The 26,701-nt window shown below is 46.1% G+C and overlaps 1 protein-coding gene across 1 annotated transcript; it reads left to right on the top strand.

The window, feature by feature from the left end:
• The first annotated feature begins 15,656 nt into the window (after positions 1-15,656).
• LOC132572281 (nuclear factor 7, brain-like) lies at positions 15,657-26,466 on the top strand. The gene is made up of 5 exons (XM_060239172.1): positions 15,657-16,341; positions 18,779-18,874; positions 22,561-22,794; positions 23,229-23,251; positions 25,793-26,466. Exons 1-5 carry the CDS (start codon positions 15,919-15,921, stop codon positions 26,079-26,081), a joined length of 1,065 nt encoding a protein of 354 aa, XP_060095155.1. The 5' UTR covers positions 15,657-15,918; the 3' UTR covers positions 26,082-26,466.
• Positions 26,467-26,701: the final 235 nt, after the last annotated feature.

The following is a 26,701-nucleotide window of genomic DNA, read 5'->3' as shown; positions in this document are numbered from 1 at the left end:
AAACAGCAGTGACATCTGATTATACTGTGCATCTGAACAGGGCCAATGTTTGCAAGATCTGAGCAAGGCTTTTAAAAATAGGATGCTTTGGAGGTCATTAATTCATAGGGTTGCCATAAATTGGAAGAAACTTGACAGCGTTTAACACACACACAATTCCTGTTATTTCTCCTGCTTACTAGGGCTGGCAGGCCTTTTGCTAGGGCTGCAGCAAGGAATTTTTAATGACAGTGTTTCATTCTCTCTGGTAATTTGTTGTTCAGTCACACAGCCGAGTCGGACTCTTTGCGACCCCATGGACCAAGTCATGCCAGGCTCTCCTATCTTCCACCATCCTCCGAAGTCTGCTCAAATTTGTGCTAGTTACGTCAGTAATGCTGTATTTGCCCTCTGCTCTTCCCCAGAGTGGCGCAGAGTGGTAAAGCAGCAGTTCTGCAGTACTGTGGTATGAACTCTCTGCTCACGACCTGAGTTTGATTCCGGCAGAAGCTGGATTCAGGTAGCTGGCCCAAGGCTGACTCAGTCTTCCATCCTTCCGAGGTCGGTAAAATGAGTACCAGCTTTCTGGGGGGAACGTTTAAAAGACTGGAGAAGGCAATGGCAAACCACCCCGTAAAAAAGTCTGCCGTGAAAACATTGTGAAAGCAACGTCACCCCAGAGTCGGAAACAACTGGTACTTGCACAGGGGACCTTTCCTTTCCTTCCACAGTAGCATATTGGGCACCTTCTGACCTGAGGGACTCATCTTCCAGTGCCATATCTTTTAGTCTTTTGTTACTGTCCATGGGGTTTTCTTGGCAAGGATACTGGAGTGGGTTGTCAACTCTATGGCAAAACCAAAGAGTATTTGGCAATGCTTAAAGCTACCCTCAGTCACTTCCAGATATCCCCCAGAAATGATGTAGTGGCACATAGGACATTGCAACCCCAAGCCCCTGCTCTCCCGCCAATGTTGCCCTATTTCTTAACAAAAGCATGATGAGCATACATGTTAAAAGGCCTTCCAGTATAATGTGTGGTTCTTGACAGTAGGCCAACAGTATTTTTTTAATCCTCTGATATTCTGTTAATCTTTATTTAAAGATCATATATAAAGGTAAAGGTAATCCCCTGTGCAAGCATCCCATCGTTAGCAATTCAAGGGCTGACGTCATATCACAACATTTTCTTGGCAGACTTTTTATAGGATGGTTTGCCATAGCCTTCCCCAGTCATTGACACTTTACCCCTAGCAATTTTGCCAACCTCAGAAGGATAGAAGGCTGAGTCAACCTTGAGCTGGCTACCTGAACCCAGCTTCTGCTGGGATCGAACTCAGGTCATGAGCAGAGCTTGGACTGCAGTACTGGAGCTTGGTAAAACTGTCTTGCCCTCACTTTAAATTGTACTTAATTGGTTTTTAATGCTATTACTATTCCTCAGGCTCTCCATCAGGCATTTGGAGATGCCTGAGTTTGTTTAGTCAACTCCACTCCCCATTCTGTTCACCACAAATATGGACACCCCCCCCCCCCCCAGCTACTTAGACACATACAGGAAACCATCAAGGCTGCAGTAGGAGAGGGAGACAAGAAAGTTATGCTCAACTGGTGAGAATCCTTCTGTCCATGGAAACATTCTATTGGATCAAATCCATAGGCAGAAGATCCAGAAGATTTAGAATAGATCCAGAGGAAAATCAATGCAATTGGTTAGAAATATTTTCATTCTCTGGAAACCATATCACCTGACATTTTAAAATATGCATATAGTGTCTAATATAAGTTATATTGCTTTCAAAGATATATTTTTCTTTATAGCAAAACTGAGTGGAGACTGATGGATTAAATCCCCTGCCCTTGCATATTCCCAAGGCAAATTGAGGCTGCATGAGCCTTCAACTTTCTTTTTATGAACACATCAGATACATGCTATCCCTCTTCGGGCCTCATTTTGGGCAGGAGCTAACAGGAGCGGATCTCTGTAACCTCTAAATCTTATTGTGCTCTTTCTTTCCTACCCCACTCCCCAATATTTGCTTCTGGGCTCCATTGTTCAAACCCCCTGTGGGAATGTTGCTGAACTCTAAGATTTGACAAACTTTCTAATATTCCCCTCCCCCACAAAATATGGGGAAATAACCAAAACATATAAAGCAGACAGATGGAAATCTTCATCATGCCACGGTGGCCACATAGGAGAATGTAATTTTAAAAGTATTATGGGAGTAAGGTTTTATTATGACCATTATAATTCAAAAAGCATTTGAGGTAGATGCTGAGTCGAAATAATTTAGCATACCTTCTGGCAATGTCAGGGGTGTGTGGCATATGCAAATGCATTGCACTAATGAGCTCTGGCACCTCTTTTTCTACAAAATGACCACTATCCCTCTTGTTTCTTTGAGCTTGACTGAACCAGGCTTTTAGAAAAAAAATTGGAGAAGTGTGTTCTTAGATGAGCTTACATGCTAATGAAGCTTGAGAAGACAGAATTTCTGAAGAAAAATAGAAGTGCCCCAGAGAGTTTCCTCACTTCCTTCCAAATAATATTTTAACTAATGGTGATTGAGCAATAGATAAACTGTGATTAAACAATGGATAAAAATAGGCAACAGTTGGCATTTGTTGCTTAAGAACAGACAGGAACATACATAAAACTTTGAGATGTTTTGATGCACATCTCCCAAAAAGAGTTTCAGAGGGTAGCTATGTTGGTCTGCAGTATAACAGCTAGACTGGTGGATACCCTTCAGTACAGGGCTGGGTCCAGGCTTTGATGAGCCCTGGGCAGGGAGTGCTCTGGAAAAGGCCCTGGGCCCTAGCAAATGCCCCACCTCAGGGTACACTGAGGTGTATACTGGCCCTGCCTCAGTATACATAGAATTTCCTTTCCCAAGTAGCAAAAAGTTATTAGAAAAAGGGATCTGTGGACCCTGAACTTGTGGTCAAAGGAGCATTACCAAATCCAAATTTTCCTAGATGGGAAAATATATTCCAGTTTTTTAACTTCCTAAAAAATGATGCAGTCTTCTATACTTCATAGTTCTAAAGATTACTTGGTTAGCAGATTGAAGTCTAGCCAAACATCAGTACTTTGCATCAAAGTGTGAGAGTGTTGTGGCAGTTAACATCTCATTTTGGGTACCATGGTGATCTGGCATCAAATTTAAATTTGTATGGGGATTCCTGTTCTGACATTACCAGGGGTGGAATACTAGCAAGAGCTCCTTTGCATATTAGGCCACACACCCCCTGATGTAGCCAATCCTCCTGGAGCTTACAAAAAAACTCCAGGAGGATTGGCTACTCAGGGGTGTGTGGCCTAATATGCAAAGGAGCTCCTGCTAGAACTCCACCCCTGGACATTACTAAACAGCAATTATTAACAGACAGGTCTTCCACACTGCCAAGTTTCAGCAGATAAAGTTTTCACACTGTGGTGGAATCCAGCAGAGGCAGGACTAATACTAAGTGGCCAAATTTAAGTAATCATGTCTCAGGAAGGCAGCATTTAGGAAACGTGAGGCCAATGACATTTTCAAAAATGCTTTTAGTAAGTTTGCCAATCCCCAGGTGGGGGTAGGGGACCCCCCATTTTGGACGCCTTCTCCCTGCTTCAGGGTCATCAGAAAGCAGGGAGAGGGGGAGGAAATGTCTTCTGGGCACTCCATTATTCCCTACGGAGACCTATTCCCTTAGGTTATAATGGAAAATTGATCCATGGCTTGGGGGGCTATTTTTTGAGGCAGAGGCACCAAATTTTCAGCATAGCATCAGTTCCTCTCCTCAACCCCTCCCCTCCAAGTTTCAAAAAGATTGGACCAGGGGGGTCCAACTCTATGAGCCCCAAAAGAAGGTGCCCTTATCCTTCATTATTCCAAATGGAGGGAAGGCAATTAAAAGGAGTGTGGTCCCTTTAAATGTGATGGCCAGAACTCTTTTTGGAGTTCAATTGTGCTTGTCACACCCTTGCTCCTGGCTCTACCCCCAAAGTCCCCAGATATTTCTTGAGTTGGACCTGGCAACCCTAGCTTTTAGGGTAATTCTGAGGGTAGCATAAAAAACAAGGCAATGAATTGTAAAACCTGTGGTTGAAACGTGAGATGTTAGCATTTCTGTTCATCCGTGGTAGATGGTCGTCCTGAGTCTGGCTCGTTTGGACTGAGAAAAAAGACAATGTTTACAACAGGGGTGGGGGACCTTTTTTCTGCCAAGGGCCATATGGATATTTATAACATCATTCGCGGGCCATAAAAAATTATTGACTTAAAAAACAGTGCTCCACCAAGGGAGAATGATTCAGACCAGCTAAATTAATGCAAATAATTGTTTTTCTATTTGAAGTCATGTGGGGAGAGCCTAATCTGGTGCGCACGCGCACGTGCACACACACACAGACACCCAGCCTGCCGCCCTAAGCAAATGCATAGGTCCAGGGCTTTTTTGTAGAAAAAACCCAACAGGAACTCAGTAGCATTTTAGACTGCATTCCATAACATTAGCAAATTAGGTCACACACTCATTAGCATACTAGGCCACACCACCTGGGATAATCAAGTGCAAACCGAATGATGACGGTAATTTTTCCAGGCCCTGCAGCAATTCTGGCCAGCCAACCAGGCCCCAGAGAGACTGCCACATGATACATCTGGGCCCTGTGATCCCTGCCTGGCCCTGGGGAGGCTGCTGCACAGCACGGCTGGGCCCCACGATCCTTGATGGTCAGCCAGGCCCCAGGGAGGCTGCCACAAGGCTCGGTTTGGCCCAGCAATCCCTGAGGGCCACACCATACGGCCCTCGGGACGGAGGTTCCCCACCCCTGGTTTACAATTTAATGCTTACAACTAACATAGGATGTGAAAAGAGAACATTGGTGCCACCTAGTGCATAATGTATGGAAATGCCGAGTGCTACTTTTGGGGGGGGGGGGGGCGGGAGGGAATACATACCACAGAGCCACAGTACACAATGCTAATACAGAAGTAAAACTCCGCAAAAGGTGAGAAGCAAATATTTGAATGTAGAAGAAGCAATTTTATGATTCAAATCTGCGGCAGGTGGATTCAGTGCTTACAAAATCTGGATCAAAGATGAGTGTAGAAAAGGCTTTAAAAACTGCTGCAGACACACTTGTCAATGCTCCCCTTGGTTCATGTGAAACACTGGCTACTCTCATTGATTCAAAGGTTCCAAGTGCAATTATTCACTGAAAGGACCTGAAGGCCTATGGAAAAACCAGACATCAAAGCCCACAATATTTGGGGAAGGAAAGTCCCCAGAACAAGGGTCATGTGTTCCAACTGACAGCTACTCGTATGGTAAGTTTTCTGTGTCTGGGGATCACTTCTGTAAGCTCTATTTTGAGTGCAGCCAAGCTAAAATTAAGCATAATTTTAGAGTCCCTTGAATGGGATAATTTAGCGTATGTTTAAAAGTTTATTTCATGTATTCAGAACATTTGTATGCCAATGTCCTACTTTGGAGTCTTCAAAGCAGCTAGCAGTTAATACCCGAAAAAGTGTAATCAAAAAGTCCAAGAAAAGCAATCAAGCAAAAAATAAAAGACATACCAGCAATTTTATACAAACATCCAGCACTAAAAATTTTAAATAATAAAACAGCAGCCAGTTTCCTCTTCTAATTATAAACCAGGTTGATCCCACGTTTATTATGCAGCCAGTGGTAAGATGGAGGTTTCAGGAGAGCCAGTTTGGTGTAGTGGTTAAGTGTGCGGACTCTTATCTGGGAGAACTGGGTTTGATTCCCCACTCCTCCACTTGCACCTGCTGGAATGGCCTTGGGTCAGCCATAGCTCTGGCAGAGGTTGTCCTTGAAAGGGCAGCTGCCGTGAGAGCCCTCTCCAGCCCCACCCACCTCACAGGGTGTCTGTTGTGGGGGAGGAAGGTAAAGGAGATTGTAAGCCGCTCTGAGACTCTTCGGAGTGGAGGGCGGGATATAAATCCAATATCATCATCATCATCATATCTCAAGGGCTTCCCATGCAATTCGGGGCGGGGGGGATTAGCCTTTAAATTAAAACAGGAGTAAAATACACTCCAAAAAGCCTTCTGATGGCATATGGAAGCATGCTCAGGGTGACCCAGGAACCATGGGATGCTGAAGGTAATTAAATGTTCAATAGGATTGCCAACAATTTGGAAGGGGGGGGGGAGAGGCCTGTCTCTTTAACAAGTTTAACGGGTGGAAATGGGCAAGTGAAGCTTTTCATGGTATAAAGGCAAATAACATCACCTGGAAAATAACATCCCACTCAGTCTCTGTTACAGGGGCAATCCTAAATATCCATTAGAAAGGAAAATAAAATAAAACAAAGATGGGAGAAGGGAGCTGTCAGTTTGGGAGGAGGAGAGAAGAAGAAGAAATTGGATTCATATCCCGCCCTCCACTGTGATTCTCAGAGCAGCTTACAATCTCCTTTACTTTTCCTCCCCCACAATAGACACCCTGTGAGGTAGGAAGGGCTGAGAGAGCTCTCCCAGAAGCTGCCCTTTCAAAGACAACTCTATGAGATCTTTGGCTGACCCAAGGCCATTCCAGCAGTTGCAAGTGGGGAATCAAACCTGGTTCTCCCAGATAAGAGTCTGCGCACTTAATTACTACACCATATTGACTTTCAGAGGCAAATATAACCACAGTTAATTGATCATCCAAGTCTGTGCCACTCCTCTAACTATGGCTAGCTTTAATTCCCTAAACTGGGGATCAACACTGGTTTATTAAACTATTTGTTTTAACTATGGTATTCAGTTATGCATAAAAACAGTATCCCAGTTTATCCTGGTTTGTTTCCCAGCAACACTCCACACTCACTTGACCTACTAAATCACCTGACAAGAGTGGCTAAAAAAAAGAGCACCCTAGCCTTCTGCCAGCAGTTGCTAGCAACAATGTTTTCCTGCCCTTGGCTCGGAGCTCTTCCACACTCTCATTTTCATTGCTTGTATTTCCTTGTGGCTTTGAAGGTGGTGGGGTGTGTGTGTGTGTCCATTTTCCACGTTTTTACTCCCTCTAGTGGTTGATTCAATATTACACTTGTGTATGTCTGGTATACCTCCCTGCAGATTTAAACTGCAGGTTTTTATGCCAGACATACATCAATGTAATATTGATATTGAATTGGCCAAGGTGTGCAGAAAAGAAAAAACAAAAACAAGGCCATGGCAATGCACAAACAACAAAAATGACAACGTGGAAGAGACCTCAGAGTCAGCTTTGTGACTGTTCTCTCCACCGCACACATGCAGCATCACTATGTACATTTATGTGTCTCTGTCTCCTCCCCTGCAGCTGATGTGATTCTCGACCCAGCCTCAGCTTCTCCTGAACTCAAGCTTGTTCCTGATAAGAAGAATGTAATGCTAAATTCTCTACAGCAAAATATACCTCCCTACCTAGACCTATCTCCGGCTCGTGCCTGTGTACGAGGCCAAAAGGGATTCACCACTGGAAGACACTGGTGGGAGGTGGGGGTGGCAGGTCACATCTGGTCTTTAGGGTTGGTCAGAGAGTCTGTGTATAGCAATAGCTTCATTCCTGACTTGAAGTGCATGCCTTGGATTATAGGAAATTGTTTGAACTGCCCATATCCCTTCATTTCTGACCTAGCATTCAAGGCAAATATCAGGGTCTTGAAGATCAGTGTCTTTCTGGACTATGAAAAAGGTATGGTAATTTTTAATTTTCATGACAATTTACTTGTCACAGCATTTACAACCAATTTCTCTAATGAGAAAATCTACCCTGTATTCTGCTTGGGAGATGGGACATACCTTCATTTGTTTCCTGTAGGGCAAGCTTTTAACTTGTATAGGACCATTTACACCTCCTATTAGTACAAATCCGGAGGATTTTCTCTTTGAACTGTTATTAATTCCTGAGTTTTCCCCATCCTGTGTTTTTTGCAAAATGTTTGTTTATGGTGATTTTGGGGAACTTGTATGGCAATAGCAACACAAATCTTTCAAATGATTGAAGTGATGCTGTTGGCTCACCTGGTTTGAAGGCGTGGTTTTTGATGTGATTGGCAATATGATCTTTCCTTTCTTCATCACTTGCCCTCTTTGCTGCCTCATTTCCTGTGAAGTTCCCATTGTAAATTTCCCCTTCACTGTAAAGGAGCTTCTCTGGGTTTGTAGCAGAGAGGTTGTAGCGGGAGAGAGGGATTGGATAAAAATATGGAGCAGAGGTCCATCAGTGGCTATTAGCCACAGTGTGTGTGTATTGGCCACTGTGATACAGAGTGTTTGAATGGATGGGCCATTGGCCTGATCCAACTTGGCTTCTCTTATGTTCTTCTGAGGCACTATTTTCATTGTTTGCACTGTTTTGGTTTCTTATTTTTGTAGTTAAAGTATTCTTATGCAGGGGTGGAATTCTAGTAGGAGTGCCTTTGCATATTAGGCCACACCCCCTGATGTAGCCAGTCCTCCAAGCGCTTACAAGGCTCTTTTTTGTATGCTCTTGGAGGACTGGCTACACCAGGGGTGTGTGGCTTAATATGCAAAGGAGCTCCTGCTAGAATTCTACCCCTGGTCCTATGAATTCCAGTGCACATTGTGCCCCTCTGGAGGAAAAGAAATCTCTTCCTTTTCAGAACAGCATCTGTAGTAGGGATCGGAGAAAAGTGTAGAAGTTTAAAATTCCCTTAATCACAATTTCTTCTTAATAGGCAGCCCAAGGAGCATTGTGGAGTCTCTTCTCAATATTATGGACAAACTTTGCATTTGGGGGTACAATGTGCCATAACTGATCACCCCTACAACATATGGAATAGATCAGAGGTGCAGTTTGTTAATCGACCAGAGAGGGCAATAGAGTGCTCATTATCTGGGAATCCTACATGGAGAACTGCCCATTGAAATCAGTGAGCTCAGATAAGTACTTAGGATAGCTTTGTGTTTTGCAAAGTGTTGTTTAAACTGAAGGCCTGCTTCTTCTGACATAAACTTGCGGCTACACCAAGATCTACCCAGACATTTCCGATGTTGGTTCCCTCTCTGTGGGAAGTGCTCTTGATATCAGTGACTTGTGGGAGAGGACAGGCATTTTTAAACTGCAGCTCTTCCATGGCTACATTTTCATTTCATGCTTCACATTGTCAGCTGCAGTTATGGTTTCCCCCCTCCTCTCCCCTCCCCACCATAATCTGCATAGATTAGAAAGCAGCATCATTGATCACTTGAATATGCATGCACATTTTCTCTATGTGTCCACCCTGTGCAGATGACTCAGCAATCGTGGCTCGTCAGTATAGAGTAAGTATAACGCCAGCTTCATGCATTCAAGATGCCACTGGACTTGAATGGTGCAAAATACTAGCTTTGAAGAGCCCCTAATGTGCATAGTGCAAAGAATTAAGCACTCTCTTTGGAAAGAGACCTGGACCTGTCCTGGACCCATGTCAGTCGGGCTTCCGGCCGGGCCATGGGACGGAGACGGTGCTGGTCGCCTTGGTGGATGACCTCCAACGGCAACTGGACCGAGGCGGCGTTGCGGTGCTGATGTTGTTAGATCTGTCGGCTGCATTCGATACAGTCGACCATCGGCTACTGACGCGCCGCCTCGCCAACATTGGGGTTGAGGGGTCGGCCTTGCAATGGCTTTCCTCCTTTCTCCTAGGTCGGGGACAGAGGGTGGCTATTGGGGGGGAACGGTCCCGGAGGCGCACACTGGATTGCGGGGTGCCTCAGGGAGCAGTTCTCTCCCCGATGTTGTTCAACATCTATATGCGCCCCCTCGCCCAGATTGCCCGGCGGTTTGGGCTGGGTTGCCATCAATATGCAGATGACACCCAGCTCTATCTACTAATGGACGGCTGGCCCGACTCCGCACCAGGGAATCTCGACCGGGCTTTACAGGCTGTTGCGACATGGCTCAGGCTGAGTGGGCTGAAACTGAACCCAGCGAAGACAGAGGTCCTTTGCGTGGGTCGCGGCGCTCTGGGAAGGGAAATAGCTTTCCCGGCCTTCGATGGTGCGCTATTGAAAGCAGCGCGCCAGGTAAAGAGCCTGGGTGTTTTACTGGAGCCTTCACTATCAATGGAGGCCCAGATAGCAGCCACTGCCAAGTCAGCATTCTTCCATCTGAAGCGGGCAAGGCAGTTGGCCCCTTTCCTCGAGCGCCGGGACCTCGCAACAGTGATCCACGCAACGGTCACCTCAAGACTAGACTACTGTAACGCCCTCTACTTGGGGCTACCTCTGTGCCGGACTCGGAGACTGCAGCTAGTGCAGAACGCGGCAGCCAGGCTGTTGTTGGGACTCCCAAAACGGGAGCATATACAGCCGGGGCTGCGTGAACTGCACTGGCTGCCGATTGTATACCGAGTCCAGTACAAAGTGTTGGTCGTTACCTTTAAAGCCTTATATGGCCGAGGACCTGCCTACCTGAGGGACCGTCTTTCCCCATACGAACCCCAGAGAGCACTGAGGTCAGTCGGGAAAAATCTAATGACCATCCCCGGGCCGAAGGAGATTAAATATCAGAGCACCAGAGCACGGGCATTCTCGATTGCGGCTCCTACTCTGTGGAACCGACTCCCCGAGGAGGTGCGGGCCCTGCGGAACCTTGAGCAGTTCCGCAGGGCCTGCAAGACCGTCCTTTTTAAATTTGCACACCCGGACTGTTAGGAAGATCAGAAATTAAGGAGCCGCCAATGCGGTTGAAGAACTATACCGCAGAATAACTGTATTTATTGAACTGGTTTTTAATGTTATTAAGTTTATTGTTGATGTTTTATATTGTTAAACTTAAAGGTTTTATTATTATTATTGTATGTTTTTATAAAATGTTGTTAGCCGCCCTGAGCCTGCTGAGGTGGGGAGGGCGGGATAGAAATAAAATTTATTATTATTATTATTATTATGAAGATGCAGAGTAACCATTCCCTCTTCCATGGTGGTGGAAAGCGCTGTCAAGTCACAGCTGATTTATAGCAACCTTGTAGAGTTTTCAAGCCAAGACACATTTAGAAGTTATTTAGAAGAAGAAGAAGACCACAGATTTATACCCTGCCTGTCTCTCTGGATTAGAGTCTCAGAGCCGTTTACAATTTATCATTGTCTGCTTCTGCATAGCAACCTTGAACTTCCTCAGTGGTCTCCCACCCTGCTGCTTAGCTTCCGAGACCTGACAAGATGGGGGTAGCCTGGGACATCCAGGTTAGGGCTTCCTGTCCCACACATCACCAAGTGAATGCACGGGAGTGTCAATGGGAAAGAAGAACTATAAAGGAAGTAAATGCCTTAAATATGTCCTTTGTTAGAAACAAGAAGAGGGCAAGAGAAGCTCCCTTCTTATAGGGAATGTGGACAACTTCTCTCCAGATGTTTGCCTGGATTACAGAACATCTGGCATTCACCTGCAATCGGAGGTGACTTGCAGTTATCTTCATAAGACCCCTGCTGGATCAAGCCCAAGGCACATCAGGCTCAGCACACTGGAGCAGATCCAGTCACTCTGCTTAGAAAGCCAGACCACTTCTTCCAGCCTAAGGAGACCTCCCTTGATGGAAAAGCCACTTAGGCTGGGGGAAAGGTCAGCAGCATGCATGAAACTGCCTTATACTGAATCAACCCCTTGGTCCATCAAGCTCAGTACAGCCTACTTAGATTGGCAGAGCCAGTTTGGTGTAGTGGTTAAGTGTGTGGACTTTACCGGGTTTGATTCCCCACTCCTCCACTTGCAGCTGATGGAATGGCCTTGGGTAAGCCATAGCTCTCGCAGCAGTTGTCCTTGAAAGGGCAGCTTCTGGGAGAGCTCTGTTGTGGGGGAAGAAGATAAAGGAGATTGTAAACTATTCTGAGACTCTAATTCAGAGAGAAGGGCAGGGTATAAATCTACAGTCTTCTTCTTCTTCTCTCCAGAGTCTCAGGCAGAGATCTTTCCTACTAGGGTCTGAAAATACCTGGAGATTTTGGAGGTAAAGCGGGGGGGGGGGGGGGTTGGGGGAGGGGAGGGACTTCAGCGGGGCATTAATGGCTTAGGTAGTTATTTAACAGCACCGTAAAATGGTTTTAAAATGTTTTAATAGTGTTTATTGTTGAAGTTTGCTTGTTTAATTTGTATTTATTGTCTGAAATTTGGACTGCTAGCTGCCCTGAGTCCGCTTGTGGAGAGGGCAGGATATAAATTAAAGGTAATAAATAAATAGAGCCCTCCCTTCAAAGCAGTCATTTTCTCCAGGTGAATGGATCTCTGCCATCTGGAGATCAGTTGTAGTTCTGGGAGATTTTCAGGCCTCACCTGGAGGCTGGCAACCCAATCTCCTACCTCAGGGCTCCCCAACGTGATGCCCATAGGTGCCATAGAGTCCACCAACACCTTTCTTGGTGCCCTTCAAGTGTTTTTGGAATGTGGGCGGGGCTGGGTGGGGCTTTTGCCCAGCAAGGTTTCTGACTGGCTATGCAGATTTTTTAAACTGTTGCTTTGTTAGTTGCTGCCACACAACACAAAAATATTTACTGTGTGACTGATGATAAACTGTCTCAGACATTTTGTGGCTGGCTCCACCTCCTGTGGCAGCCATTCTGTGGCTCCGCCCACTACACAATGTCAGAATTCCAAATGTGCCCAAGGGCTTAAAAAGCTTGGAGACCAATGTCCTACCTTATCCTTTTAACTAGATATACTGGGGATTTATTTACATAGTTTAAAACTTTTAGTAGTTGCCTTTATTAGTTGCCTTGTGGAACTCAAGGCGGCTCACAGTATAAAATAAAACAGTATTTTAAAAGAAAAACTCCACAACAAACCAACAGTTATAAAAACCCATCAAAGTCATGGTTTAAAAAAATCTCCAATTAAGACGGCCAATAATAAAAGCTAAATCATCAAACTGTCTGCAGTCCTAAATAAAACTATCCTCAACTGCTTCCTGAAGATTGACATGGAGGGGCCCAGGTACACCTTCCTGAAGAGCAGGCCTCGGATTCAGCAGGAGCTCACAGGAGCACAGCTCCTGAACCTTTCTGAGGGTTCCCCCTCTTCCTCCCCACCCTGTCCATTGAATAGTAGGTGAAGCTGCCTTACAATCCCTGGATGAGCTCCACCACCTATTTTTCCACAAAGCGACCCCTACTGAAGAAGTTGTTCCATTATTGCAGACCTGCCGCCAAACAAGCCCTTTCTCAAGCACCCACCAGAAGAGCCGCTTCCCACAATTTCTATTCCCAGACAGGAATGTGTGAGGATTGAACTTGGGACCTTCTGCCTGCCAAGAAGATGCTCTGCCACTGAGCCACAGGCCCTGAAGGCTGAAGGAAGATTTCAGTCTTGCTGAACACAGTGGCTGTACTCACCCTCACAGTTTTCAGCAGCATCTAGGACTGGCCCTAAACTGTTCAAGGAACAAGCAAGATCTCTGATTGCATCAAAGGTTACTGCTGGGTTGAAGAGCTGATCTCCCCTACAACATATGGAGTAGATTAAGGTGCAGTTGGTTGATAGACCAGAGGGGGCAACAGAGTACTCATTCTCTGGTAATGTTATGATTAACTTGAATAAAACTGCTGGCCTGTTTCTGAGGCCCGGGGTGTGTACTTTATGATAGACCAAGTACGTACATCATATGCACATTTCCTAACAAAAAGACTGCTGTGTTTTGCCATCAGCCTTAAAAGGGATCTTGTACACTGTGATTAGAGTTTGAGTGGGATTTAAATTACACCTGGCATTTATATTTTCCCAAAGAGGGCCAGAGATTCCTTGTACAACCCAGCAGGTATTTTTGACCCCTCAAATAGTTTTAACTTAACTTTGCATAAAACTTTCCACTTTGGCGAATCTGCAAGCTTGCTTGCTCACTAATATATAGCATTTAGACCAATCTTAACTGGTGGACTTACACTGATTCAAACTGGCTGTCAGTGCCAGATTAAACCCTGTGGAGGCCCTTAGGCAGTCAAAAGCTCAGGGGCCCCCTCACAAATTATCTCAGAGTTGGAGCTCTTGTCCCACCACCTGTGACCTCCACTTTTCCAAAAGCCCCTTTGACAAAACTGCAGGGGAAAGGCAGAGAGAGGCAAACTTGGCAATGATGCCAGCAGCAGCCACACCAGGCAAGTTGGGCAAAGAGCACCTCAGTTGCTGGCTGTGCATGCAGGCTGGAAGAGCTGCAAACTGGGGGGTGGGATCCAGCCCAGGGCCCCTAAAGGCGTGGGGGACGATAGGGCAGTGCCTACTTGGCCTAATTGTTAATCCAGCCTGGCTGGCTGTGGTATATTGGCACTATTGCTTTAAAACAACTCTCCCTCCCCAGTTTCAGGGTCATTAGAAAGCAGGGGAGGGGGGGAGGGAAATGTCTGCTGGGCACTCTATTATTCCCTATGGAGACTGATTCCCATAGGGTATAATGGAGAATTGATCTGCAGGTATTTGGGGCTTGGGGGCGTGTTTTGAGGCAGAGGCACCAAATTTGCAGCATAGTATCTGATTCCTCTCCTCAAAAGCCCCTCCACATTTCAAAAAGATGGGACCAAGGGGTCCAATCTTATGAGCCCCAAAAGATGCCCTTATCCATTATTTCCAATGGAGAGAAGGCATTTAAAAGGTGTGCAGTCCCTTTAAATGTGATGGCCAGAACTCCCTTTGGAGTTCAATTGTGCTTGCCACAACCTTGCTCCTGGCTCCACTCCAAAAGTCCCCAGATATTTCTCGAATTTTGTTAGTCTAAGGCGCTGCTGGATTCTTGGGAGGGCTTCTAGTTTTCTGGCCCCACTGATGGACCTCCTGGTGGCACCTGGTTTTTTTGGCCTCTGTGCGACACAGTGTTGGACTGGGTGGGTCATTGGCATGATCCAACATGGCTTCTTTTATAGTTCAAAGTGGGCAGCTGTGTTGGTCTGCAGCAGAAGAACAAAGTAGGAGTCGTGGCACCTTTAAGACCAACAAAGTTTTATTCAGAATGTAAGCTTTTTTTATTACATTCTGAATATTTTGTTGGTCTTAAAGGTGCCACTTGACTCTGTTCTATGGCTTCTTTTATGTTCTTGCTCTTTTTGACTGCCACAAAGAGACTAACACGGCTACCCATTGTAATACTTAGGGTGCCTATTGGGAAGAAAGATGGGGCATTACATTTTGTTTCATATCTAATTTTACCAAGCACACATAGGGTTGCCAAGTCCAATTCAAAAAATATCTGGGGACTTTGGGGGCAGAGCCAGGAGCAAGGGTGTGACAAGCATAATTTGAACTCCAAAGGGAGGTCTGGCCATCACATTGAAAAGGACTGCATACCTTTTTAAATACCTTCCTTCCATAGGAAATAATGGATAGAGTCACCTTCTTTTGGGGCTCATAGAATTGGACCCCTGGTCCAAAATTTTTGAAACTTGGGGGGTATTTTGGGGAGAGGCGCAGGATGCTATACTGAAAATTTGGTGCCTCTACCTCAGAAAACAGCCCCCTCCCAGAGCCCCAGATAAATTCTCAATTATTTCCTTTGGGGATAAGTCTCCATAGGGAATAATAGTTCCCAGCAGACATTTCCCTCCCTCCCTTTCTGAGGACCCTGAAGGGAGAGGAGAGGAACTCCAAACCGGGGAACCTCTGCCCACACCTGCGGTTAGCAACCCTAAGCGCACACTAGGAAATTTCCGCATCCCTGCCCACCAACCACTCCTATTAAATATCGCGAGGGCAGCGAGCGCCTCCATGGTAGGCTAGCGGAGCGAGCAGGGGCGGAGCCATTCGTTTTTTAAACAAAACCGGGCTCGAGAAAGCGACTTGATTCTGGGCGTTCTTGGAGAAAATTAATTGTGTTTGTAGTATTAGCTACTAGAGAGGGCCGGTTTCCCCTGGGAAGAAAAGCCGAGCTGGCTCATAGCTTGTGGGCAGAGCTGCGCCGACTTGGAGACGTTCTTAGCCACAAGCGCTCCTCCACCCAGCTGCTTTCTCTCCGGCAGCCGCGCCCTGATGGCCTCCAGCCTGGCGGAGGATCTGGTGTGCCCCATCTGCCTGGCCTTCTTCCAGGAGCCCCACATGCTGGGCTGCGGCCACAACTTCTGCCTGGCTTGCCTGCGCAGCGCCGTCCCCGCCGGCCAGGAGGAGGGGACGTGCCCCGAGTGTCGCGACCCCTTCCAGCTGCGGGAGCTGAAGCGCAACAGGGCCCTGGGCAGCCTGGCCAAGAAGGTCGGCCGCTGGAGAGGGGACCAGGAGGAGCCGCTGCCGCCGGGGAGCGCCGCCTTGGGGCAGTGGCATTTCTGCGAGGCCCACGACGAGCCGCTCAAGCTCTTCTGCACCCAGGACGAGGCGCCCCTCTGCGTCATCTGCCGGGACCTGCCCCAGCACCGCGGCCACGACTTCTTGCCCACCAAGAACGCCGTGCACTTGGCTCAGGTGGGAGCCGGGAGAGGGGGGTGAGCGGGAAATGGGGGGGTGGCTGCTTTCCAAGAACTTCTCGTCCTTGTCCTTTCCTCTATCCTTTGAAACGACGGCTTTCCCTTTACAGATAGCCGCCGTTGGGGCCACCCTTGAAAACAGCGGTTTTCGGGAGCAATTAAGGAACACCTCTCCGGTGTGGTCCCCTCGCAAAAATCGCAGTTTCGGTGGCGACAATATGTGGAGGCAGCCTTTAAAGCGGTTACGGAGTTTATGGGCTCCCCTAGCCTTTGGCTGTTCACGTTTCGCTGTCTTTCACAAAATGTTGCGGATTTGTCGCTTTAAAAAAAAAGCAGCGCTGTGACAAAATTCATATAATCACAGAGTTGGAAGGGACCTCCAGAGTCATCTAGGCCAACCCCCTGCACAATGCAGGAAACTCACAAATACTTATTTGCCAAGAAACGTACACAATTGCACACCTCAAAACAAACGGCATGCTTTCTGCGTTTGCTTAGTCTATGCTATGTGTATTTTAAATGTGCCGCTTGCTGAGATAATATTCGCAAACCCGAACCCCTCCCTGCCGCTCAACAGCACTTCTTCCCATTTGCGATCGCGGCTTTGCCGGGCTTCTAGGAATGCGGTACGCGTAAACCCCGCCCCTTGAACTGATTAGCCCTCTTGTGTCAGGGCGCTGGGCTCGGTACACTTTCGAAACCAAAGCCAGTTTCGAAACCAAAACCGTATTTAAACTGCTATCACTGCTGCGTTGTGCGAGCTTTTGAAGCCCTCCAGAATTGCTTTTGAGACAAAGCTATACCCTGTGTGTAGAGGATAACCTTTCCCCCTTCTCGTCTAATTTAAGGTACCTTTACAGCTCTTTAGAGCCCAGTGGCACAGAGTGTTAAAGCTGCAGCACTGCAGTCCTAAGCTCTGCTCTGCTCTGCTCACGACCTGAGTTGGATCCCCAATGGAAGCTGGGTTTTCAGGTAGCTGGCTCGAGGTTGACTCAGCCTTCCATCCTTCCGAGGTCGGTAAAATGAGCTTGCTGGGGGGAAAGCGTAAATGACTGGGGAAGGCAATTGCAAACCAACCCATAAAAAGTCTGCCATGAAAACGTGAAAGCAGCGTCACCCCAGAGTCAGAAACGACTAGTGCTTTCCTACAACTCTTTAGAGTGCTTATGATCATCAACATTTCAATTCCTGGTATCTTTCCACCTGCTAGCTACAAATCTTCTCCTGGTGGTATCCTCTTCTAGGGCTGCAAGGTCCAACTCAAGAAGTATCTGGGGACTTTGGAGGTGCAGTCAGGAGCGTGGGTGTGACAAGCACAATTGAACTCCAAAGGGAGTTCCTAGTCATCACATTTAAAGGGACACACTCCTTTTAAATGCCTTCCCTCCACTAGAAATAATGAAGGATAGAGGCACCTTATTTAGGGCTCATAGAATTGGACCCCCTGGTCCAATATTTTTGAAACTTGGGGAGGGGGGCGTTGAGGAGAGGCACTGGATGCTATGCTGAAAATTTGGTGCCTCTACCTCAAAAAACAGAGCCACAGATACCCATGGATCAATTTTCCATTATACCCTATAGGGATTTGTCTCCACAGGGAATAATGGATTGCCCAGCAGACCTTGTCCTTCCTCACCTCCCACTTTCTGGTGACCCTGAAACTGGGGGAGGGCCTCCAAACGGGGGGATCCCCTGGCCCCACCTGCGGATTGGCTGCTCTAGGTTGTCCATAGAGCCGTAGTTAGGTTGTAGACTTCTACTGTGGCAGGACCAGTGCTTTGGACTAGCCCACCAGAAGTAAGGGGGGGGTCTCCCTCCACACACTGCATTTAGGAAGTTGTGCAAAGCAGTTTTATTTCAGATGCTATTGGACTGAGGGTGGACTATTTTGTCACATTTTTATTTTAACCCAAGCACTGCTTTTTTACTTACAAATGGAACAAAGTTTTTTTCCTGCTCTTGTAGGTTTTTGTTGCCTTTACTCTTACTTTGCCTTTACTCTTACTTACTCTTACTCTTTGTTGCCTTTACTCATATAAGGCAGGATATGGATTTCAAATAAAGTAAGAGGTTTGAATCTAGAGTGTAATCTTATGGCTCACGTTTGGAGAATCCTACAGGCTTTCTTGTTCATAACATTTTTAAAAGACCCCGAACACCAGTTTGGTGTAGTGGTTAAGAGTGGCGGACTCCAAACTGGGAGAACCAGGTTTGATTCCCTACTCTTCCACATGCAGCTGCTGGTGACCTCGGGTCAGCCACAAGATCTCAGCTGAGCTATTCTTTCAAGAGCCATTCTCTCAGACCCACTTACATCACAGGGTGTCTGTTGTGAGGAGAGGAAAGGAAATAGACTCTGAGTGAAGGGTGGGGTATAAATTCTGGATTGAAAAGTGGAGGTTTCTGACAACTATGTTGGTTTCTCTGCTGTACAGGGAAAATTGAAAGCATACCTGAAACATCTGGAGAAGCAACTGGAGGAAACAACTAAGGATAAAACTGATCAGCTGAAGGAAATTGGGGCTCTGAAGGTAAAAGGAGAGGGAGAGTTTTGGGGTCAAAGGGCAGTAAAAAGGGATGATCTTCCCAGGGAGGTTCTTGCTTCTTTTCCTTCGGCACTCTTGGGAGGAAATTGCAGGAAATCAATATATTAAAAACTTATTGGGATTGTTCCATACCTCTGCTTGGATAGTGAGATCTACTTCTGTGGAACAATCATGCACCTTGAAATTTTGCACCGAGGACAACAGTTTGTGTGCTTCCATAAAGATGCAACAAACACGGTTATTTGCTGAGTGAGATTGGCTGCCATATGTGTTTGTGTGAACCTACTAGTAACTATCTCTGCTTATTGCTCTCTGTGCCACAGGCCATAGGTCCAGAGAGTTAGCCGTATTAGTCTGTTGCTGCAAAATAGTAAAGAGTCCAGTAGCACCTTTTAAGACTTAACAAATTTTATTGTAGCATTAGCTTTCGAGAAACAGCTCTCTTCATCAGGTGAATGGAGGAATCTCTGGAAACTCCATAGTAAAACCCTTTATCACTTCTGAGGCGCACTTAGAAGTGATGCTAAAACATCCTTTTTGTTTGTTTATTCAGTTTTCTCTGCTTCATTTGGGCAGTGGAGCATGACAGGAGGCTTGGCAAACCTAGCTCAGGCTGAGGCATAAGTCCCTGGCATGAGCCAAAGGCCAAAGTGCTCTTGCTCTGTGGCTCTTAGTCTGGAGAACTGACAATATTTTAAAGCTGTAGATATGTCCTGAGCTAAAGTGGAAAGCAAAAAAATGCTGCTGCCTTCATGTGGAGCCATGTCAGTGGAGATCAGGACCACGGAGGTAAACAAAACTGGAGAAAAACAACACATACACTCCATGTAGAAAATAATTTTCAGTATAATCCACAATTTACAATTTCTGTTCAGTGATACAGATAGCGTTCCAAATGCTGAAGGATTGTGACTGGCAGTGGCGTTCCAGAGATAATTTTTTTTAAAAAAGTATTTGGAAAGCCAGGAAATGAATTATGGCACTTCAACTCTGCTGAACCTATGAGTACAAAAGATGGTCCCTTGAAGAAGGATACGCCTGAAACGAAATTGGACCAGTTCTTTTATCATTCGTTGGACTACAGTTTAAATGTTGCATGGTTCTTTGGACAGTAGTTGTGTTGTGCATAGGATGGTTTGCTATCTGAGCTGCTTATTAGCACACAGAAGTTGTAAATTGTGGATTACACTGAAAATTATTTTCTACATGGAGTGTATGTATGTCGAGCCAAGCTGGTTGAAGAAAGCTGAGCTTGGGCTCCCGTTTTTGTACAAAAGAGGTGGGTGTAGCATTCTGTTGTCTTGTTTCATACCAGGTGTATGTTTTGTCCATAACTAGGTGGGAGCTGGTCCCTGGACTTGCTTGTCCTGTCCAGATCCCGGTGACAGCTGGCCTCTGGTCTTCAATACTTGTGTCAATGTTTGTCCTTGTTTTCTTGCTGGCTGGAGATATGTTTGGGGGAGCAAAATGGAGCAGGGATAGAGTAGAAGACGAAGAGCTAATTTATACCCTGCTCAGTGTTCTCTTTAAGCTAACTTAGTGTGAGCTAGCTCACAGATTTTTAACCTCCGGTTTACAGATTTTTGTCTTAGCTCAGGAAAAATTGCCCCGGAGCATAATAATTTATCCAGTAGCTTACAGCTTTAATGCCAGTAGCTCGCAAAGCAGAATTTTTGCTCACAAGACTCTGCAGCTTAGAGAGAACACTGACCCTGCTCTTCACTACCCAAAGCGGTCTTGGAGTGGCTTACACAACCTCCTTCCCTTCATCTCCCCACGATAGACATCCTGTGAGGTAGATAGGGCTGAGGGAACTGCTCTTGAGAGAACAGCTCTGAGACAACTGTGGCTGACCCAAGGTCACCCAGCTGGTTGCATGTAGAGGAGTGGGGAATCAAACCTGGTGCTCCAGATTAGAGTCCTGTCACTCTTAACCACTACACCAAACTGGTAGGGGGTGATAAGGTGGCGGCAGAAGAACAGGGAAGGGGAAGGGAAAGCAGACTTTGGCAGGCTGTGCCCCCTTTGGTGTGCCCTCTTTGAAGAGCCAGTTTGGTGTAGTGGTTAAGTGCATGGACTCTCATCTGGGAGAACCAGGTTTGATTCCTCACTCCTCCACTTGCACCTGCTGGAATGGCCTTGGGTTAGCTCTGGCAGAGATTGTCCTTGAAAGGGCAGCTGCTGTGAGAGCCCTCTCAGCCCCACCTACCTCACAAGGGTGTCTGTTGGGGGAGAAAATATGGGAGATTGTAAGCCACTCTGAGTCTCTGATTCAGAGAGAAGGGCAGGGTATAAATCTGCACTTCTTCTTTGGAGTATTTCTCCAGCCAGAGTGATGCTATTGACCATATCAATATCCAAGTGGCCTATAATATTGTGCTTTTAAATGCTAGGTCAATTACAGGCGAAACAACCACTGTTCAGGATATAATTCTGTGCCAGAGGGCTGACACATATCACTGAGATTTAGTTGGGGGGGGCAGGAGAGGAGTTAACCTCTTTCAGCTGCCTCTCCCCTGGGTGGGGTGTTCAGTGGTGCGTCAGTATTAGCCTGGCATGCAAGGAGGTGTTGGCACTGTAGACTGTTGGGATTCTGTCCTGTCCTGGCTCTTATGGTTTGAGGGTGTTTAATTCTCGATATGCAAAACAGAACTGGAATTCTGTTGGCATACCAGCTGCCCAGCCTGAGCTGACAGAGGAGGTCTCAAGGCTGGTGTTGAAGACTTACGGCTGCTGTAAAATGTCAAGACATTATTGCAACTGCAATAAAAAAGGCCAATGCCATGTTGGGAATTATTAGAAGGGAATTGAAAACCCAGTCAGTATCATAATGCCCCTTTATAAATCGATGGTGTGGCCACATTTGGAGTACTGTGTACAGTTCTGGTCACTGCACCTCAAAAAAGATACTATAAAATTGAAAAAAGGGCAGCTAGAATGATTAAAGGGTTGGAACACTTTCCCTATGAAGAAAGGTTAAAGCGCTTGTGTTTCTTTAGCTTGGAGAAATGTTGACTGAGGGGTGACATCACTGAGGTTTACAAGATTATGCATGGGATAGAGAAGGTAGAGAAAGAAGTACTTTTCTCCCTTTCTCACAATACGAGAACTCATGGACATTCGATGAAATTGCTGAGCAGTTGGGTTAGAACTGATACAAGGAAGTACTTCACCCAAAGGGTGATTAACATATGGAATTCACTGCCACAGGAGGTGGTGGCAGCTACACGCATAGACAGCTTTAAGAGGGGATTGGATAAACATATGGAGTAGAGGTTCATAAGCAGCTATTAGCCAGTGTATTTTTGGAACTCTGTTTGGGGCAGTGATGTTCTGTATTCTTGGTGCTTGGGAGGCTCAGTGGGAGGTCTTCTGGTAGTCCTGGCCCCACTGAAGGACCTCCTGATGGCACCTGGGCTTTTTTGGCCATTGTGTGACACAGTGTTGGACTGGATGGGCCATTGGCCTGATCCAACATGCCTTCTTTTATGTTCTTATGTGTGAAACAGGATGCTACTGGACTAGATAAACCATTAGTCTGATCAAGCAGGGCTCTTCCGTTATATGTCAAGACACTATGCTTTTAAACAATTCTCATTGTTATACTTCTGTACTTTCCCCTCAATAATAATTCTAGCTTTTTGCAAGTTTGAATATTCCACTATTTGCAGAAATGCACTGAAGACCTCCTGGGTTACATTGCCGAAGGGTTTGAAGCTCTCCACCAGATCTTGCACAAGAAAGAACAGGCCATTAAGCAGATGGTAGAGAATATGATGGAGAAGAACATTGAGGAAATGGAGGATTCCTTTATCTCTCTAAACGCAGAGGTGTCTTCGCGTACGGAGACCATTGCCAAGGTCAAAGCCGCACTGGAAGCAGCGGATCATGTTGCCTTTCTGAAGGTGGGGTGTGCTTTGTCTAGCAGTTACTGTGAAAGACTGGGCGTTTCAAGAGTGGTGTATGTAGAACTCATCAGGTGGAATCCCTTGGGTCTGGCATGGTGATGTTTTTGGACACTAGGGAAAGAAGGTTTAGGAATGCTTAACCAAGATACTATGATGGGAACTGATGTAATAGTACTTGCAATTAGCTCCTGGATATAACATGACCCCTAGGGCTGTAAGCTTTCAAACCATAAATAGGATGATACAGAATTTTATTACAAGCCATCATGGTGGTTAGAACATTTGTGGGTTTTTAAAAAGAAAATCATTGTTTGCAGTTACTTTAAGTCACTGATGATACATTAATTCATTTAGTGTTGACATTAATACTGGCAAGCTAACTCAGTTGCTCAAATACCGTATGATTTACATCAGGTTTTTTTTCCATGCAGGGCCTTAAGGAGCTGATGAAGCAGTAAGTTGGAGCATCTTTCTTAGCTGCCCTTTCAAAACCTTTCCCTTCCATAAAACTCTCAGCTTTAACCCTTTTCTCCTCATTCCCAAAAGAAATGGAACCTCACTGCAACTCACATTCATCCATTGTCCATCTTACCTCTTCCTTTTGCCCCTTGTCTCCTGTATTGTGAGGCAAACAGGGCCCTCAGCAATCCAACATGGCGCTGGGAGCAGGGGTTACGTCCTGTTCCTGTTGGGTGCTAAATCAACAGCCACACAGACATTACACAGAAGACTTTAGCGAGGATGTTTGTCCAACGAAAAGCAGAACCACACTTCAAATCCAATCCAAGTTTAATCAGTGTATCAAAGTAGTAAATTCCAAAAGGGCCGTTACAGGATCTAGAGCAGTGGTGGCCAAACTTGCTTAACTTGAGAGCTGCAAATCATGAAACATCAGATGTTTGAGGGAGGAAGGAAGGAACTTAGTGCATTCTCCAAGCCACTAGCTGGTTGGGCTTGGAGAGTGATTTAGAGAGAGAAATGTGGGGCCTTTGAGAGCTATACAATGTGTGTGAAAGAACCACACATGGCCACCCCTGATCTAGAGTCTAGGCACAGTTCACATTTCAGAAGGAGGAGGCAGATGCAATAGTCACAGGAACAAGACAGCCAACACACAACAGGGTGCAGGTCAGCAGATAACAGTCATGCTATCCTGACTCTGCTGTTGCTTATAACCCACCGTTGATCCTCACTCTGTGCTGAGTCACTCTACCACTGTTGCCAATCGTTACAGCACGCCAGAATACCCAACTGACTACAGTCTCCCTACTCTGGACCCTGCAAGGACTCATCCTCATTAGCCAGTATTGAATGTTGCTGAGCTGCCAGCTGAGCACTGTGGTGCCTGGCCTGCGTATTCCTCCTACCCCAGCTTCTCCAGTGTTCTGAAGGCTCAGTTGACTAAGGTGATGGCTACCCTAAAAGGCTGCAGCAGCAGTACACTAGCCTTGGGCTGAGGATCTTCTCTGGTGGTGTGTTTGGGCCTGCCTCAACTACCTCTTCCTCATCTGAGGAGGCTTCTCAGGAGAGCCAGTTTGTTGTAGTGGTTAAGTGCACGGATTCTAATCTGGGAGAACCAGGTTTGATTCCCCACTCCTCCACATGCAGCTGCTGGTGTGACCTTGGGGGTCATTCACAGTTCTCGAAAGAGCTGTTTTTCTCAAGAGCAGTTTTCTCAGAGCTCTCTCAACCCCACCTACCTCACAGGGTGTTTGTTGTGGGGGGGCGAAGGGAAGGAGATCGTGAGCCACTCTGAGGCTCCAAGTGAAGGGCAGGGTATAAATCCAATCTCTTCTCCTTTTCTCCATCCTGTATTCCCCAGCTTCTGTTTTACACACAGCAGTGCACCTTTGCTGTTTTCTTCCAGAACTGGCAGGCTGTCATAGTGTCAGTACTTAGAGAACAACAGTCTATAGAATGGAGAGAGGCAACTGGGACCTGTGGGGCAAACTTAGCCCTCCAAAACTTCATGTCTGAGCCTCAGTTCTCAAATCCAGCAATATAGATTGCTGGATTTGTTCAAAGAGTGTATAATTTTATCTTCAAGGTACAGGGAAATGGGTGGCCCAGCAACCCTGCCAGTTCCTCCATGGCTGTTCACAGTGTGGGAAAAGAGCGCTTTGCTTGTGAGTGTCAGTGGGCAATACCAGCAGTGTGGTTTCAGCCTTTGTTCAGTTGGCAGTATGTCCACCATCAAGACTTAAGAGCTGCTAGGACTGAATAGCCCCAGCTAGCCTGATCTCAACAGGTCTTGGAAATTAAACAAGGTTGGCCCTGGCTAGTTTTTAGATTGGAGACCTCCAAGGAATACCAGGATTGCTAAGCAGACAATGACAAATCACCTTGGTTAGTCTCTTGTCTTGAAAATCTTGAGGGGGCACCATAAGTCAGCTGTGTCTTTGATGGCACTTTCTACCACCAGGACTCCAGAGGCAATCTCCTCTCCTGCCACCCTTCAGGGACCAGGAACCAAAAGAACTGATGTGGTTCCAGGAGTTAACATCAGGCCTGACACTGGTCAGCCCTTCTCCTGGAGGCAGTTGTTTCCTTTGTCAGGTTTATTCCCTTTGAGGGGAGGCGAACCCATGTTCTTGATGCTTTCCAGTGGTATTTTTTTTTTGGTAGGTTGCCCAGAATACCTCAAAGGCAGAATATAGTGAATGCACAAGCAGGAACTAGCAACAATTTAGATCATGTTCATTTGGGTCCTCATGTGCCTCTTAAATTCAGCCCCATTTAGAAACAACAGGATGAGGTGTGGATTATGGAGGTGATGAGAAGCAAGTTACTGCAAGACATTTTGTTGCTGGTTCCTGTTTGCAGGACACAATTTCTGTTTCCTTTCTCAGTGATCCCCTCCCCCCAACTTCTCCATCCCATTTATTTTAGGCCTTTTATGCTTCCTTTTCCTACACTTAATTACAGCTCCTCTGCTATGCCTTTGCTGATTCTCTATTCCCTTTTGTAAATAAGCGCATCTTTTTTCTATTCTCAGAGTCAAGACAGACCACCAAGGAGAGATAGAAGATTATGAGGAAGCTGAGGAGAAATCTGACGATGAATCAGACGGGAAATCTGATAAAGATGAAAGCGACGAGCAATGTGAAGGAAGTTACTGTGAAGATGAAGAGGGTGAGGATTATGAACGTGGTGATAGGGTGGTACTTGTGGAGCTCGCCCTTGAAAACTTCGGGGAGTCACTAGACTTTGAGACGTGGAAGAAAATGCTGAAGGGTATCAAGCCCAGGAAGGTTGCCCTGGACTGTAAACTGCAACGGATATAGGGGTATCCTTCGGCTTAAGAGGAACTACATCCCAGTGTCAAACAAGTGATTCTAGTGGTGTTACCTACTCTGCTCAGACTGATGGTCTAAAGTTATGTTCTGTTCAAGGACTACCTTGAGATTTTTTGTTTTGTTCTTCGCAATCCTGTTTAAAGGGACTGGAGTTTCCGTTTGTAATGTTACAGAAAGCCAATAGAAAGGCATCAGTAATCACTGGCAGTGGGATAGATGGTGTTACATGTCTGCAGCTGCCCTTGAGCATTTTCTGCCTGTAGATGGTGACTTATTCTGTGCAGGCAGAATGTTACAGACACTAATGGAAGGCTCTGTGGGCCTCCATATCATTGTTCATTAATAAAAAGATTTTTAAAAATCACATTTAAAAGCCACTGTTCATGCTTACAATTCTTTCAAGGTTTTCACTGTCTTGCCTTCACCTCAGCCCACTGAGGTAGGGGTAGGAGCTGGATAAATGTTCAAGCAGCATTCATTTTCTCTACACAGTTATGGTACACTTTTAAATATCACTTATTTTAAAGCACAGGCCTACAGTATCAATATGTAGAGAAGCAAATGAATGATTCTTCAAAGTGTCATAACTTTCCTTTGGATGGTACAAA

This window comes from Heteronotia binoei, chromosome 5, assembly GCF_032191835.1.
Source record: "Heteronotia binoei isolate CCM8104 ecotype False Entrance Well chromosome 5, APGP_CSIRO_Hbin_v1, whole genome shotgun sequence".
NCBI lineage: Eukaryota > Metazoa > Chordata > Lepidosauria > Squamata > Gekkonidae > Heteronotia > Heteronotia binoei.
The sequence above is the reverse complement of the archived record's forward strand: the minus strand, read 5'-3'. Positions and strand labels throughout refer to the sequence as shown.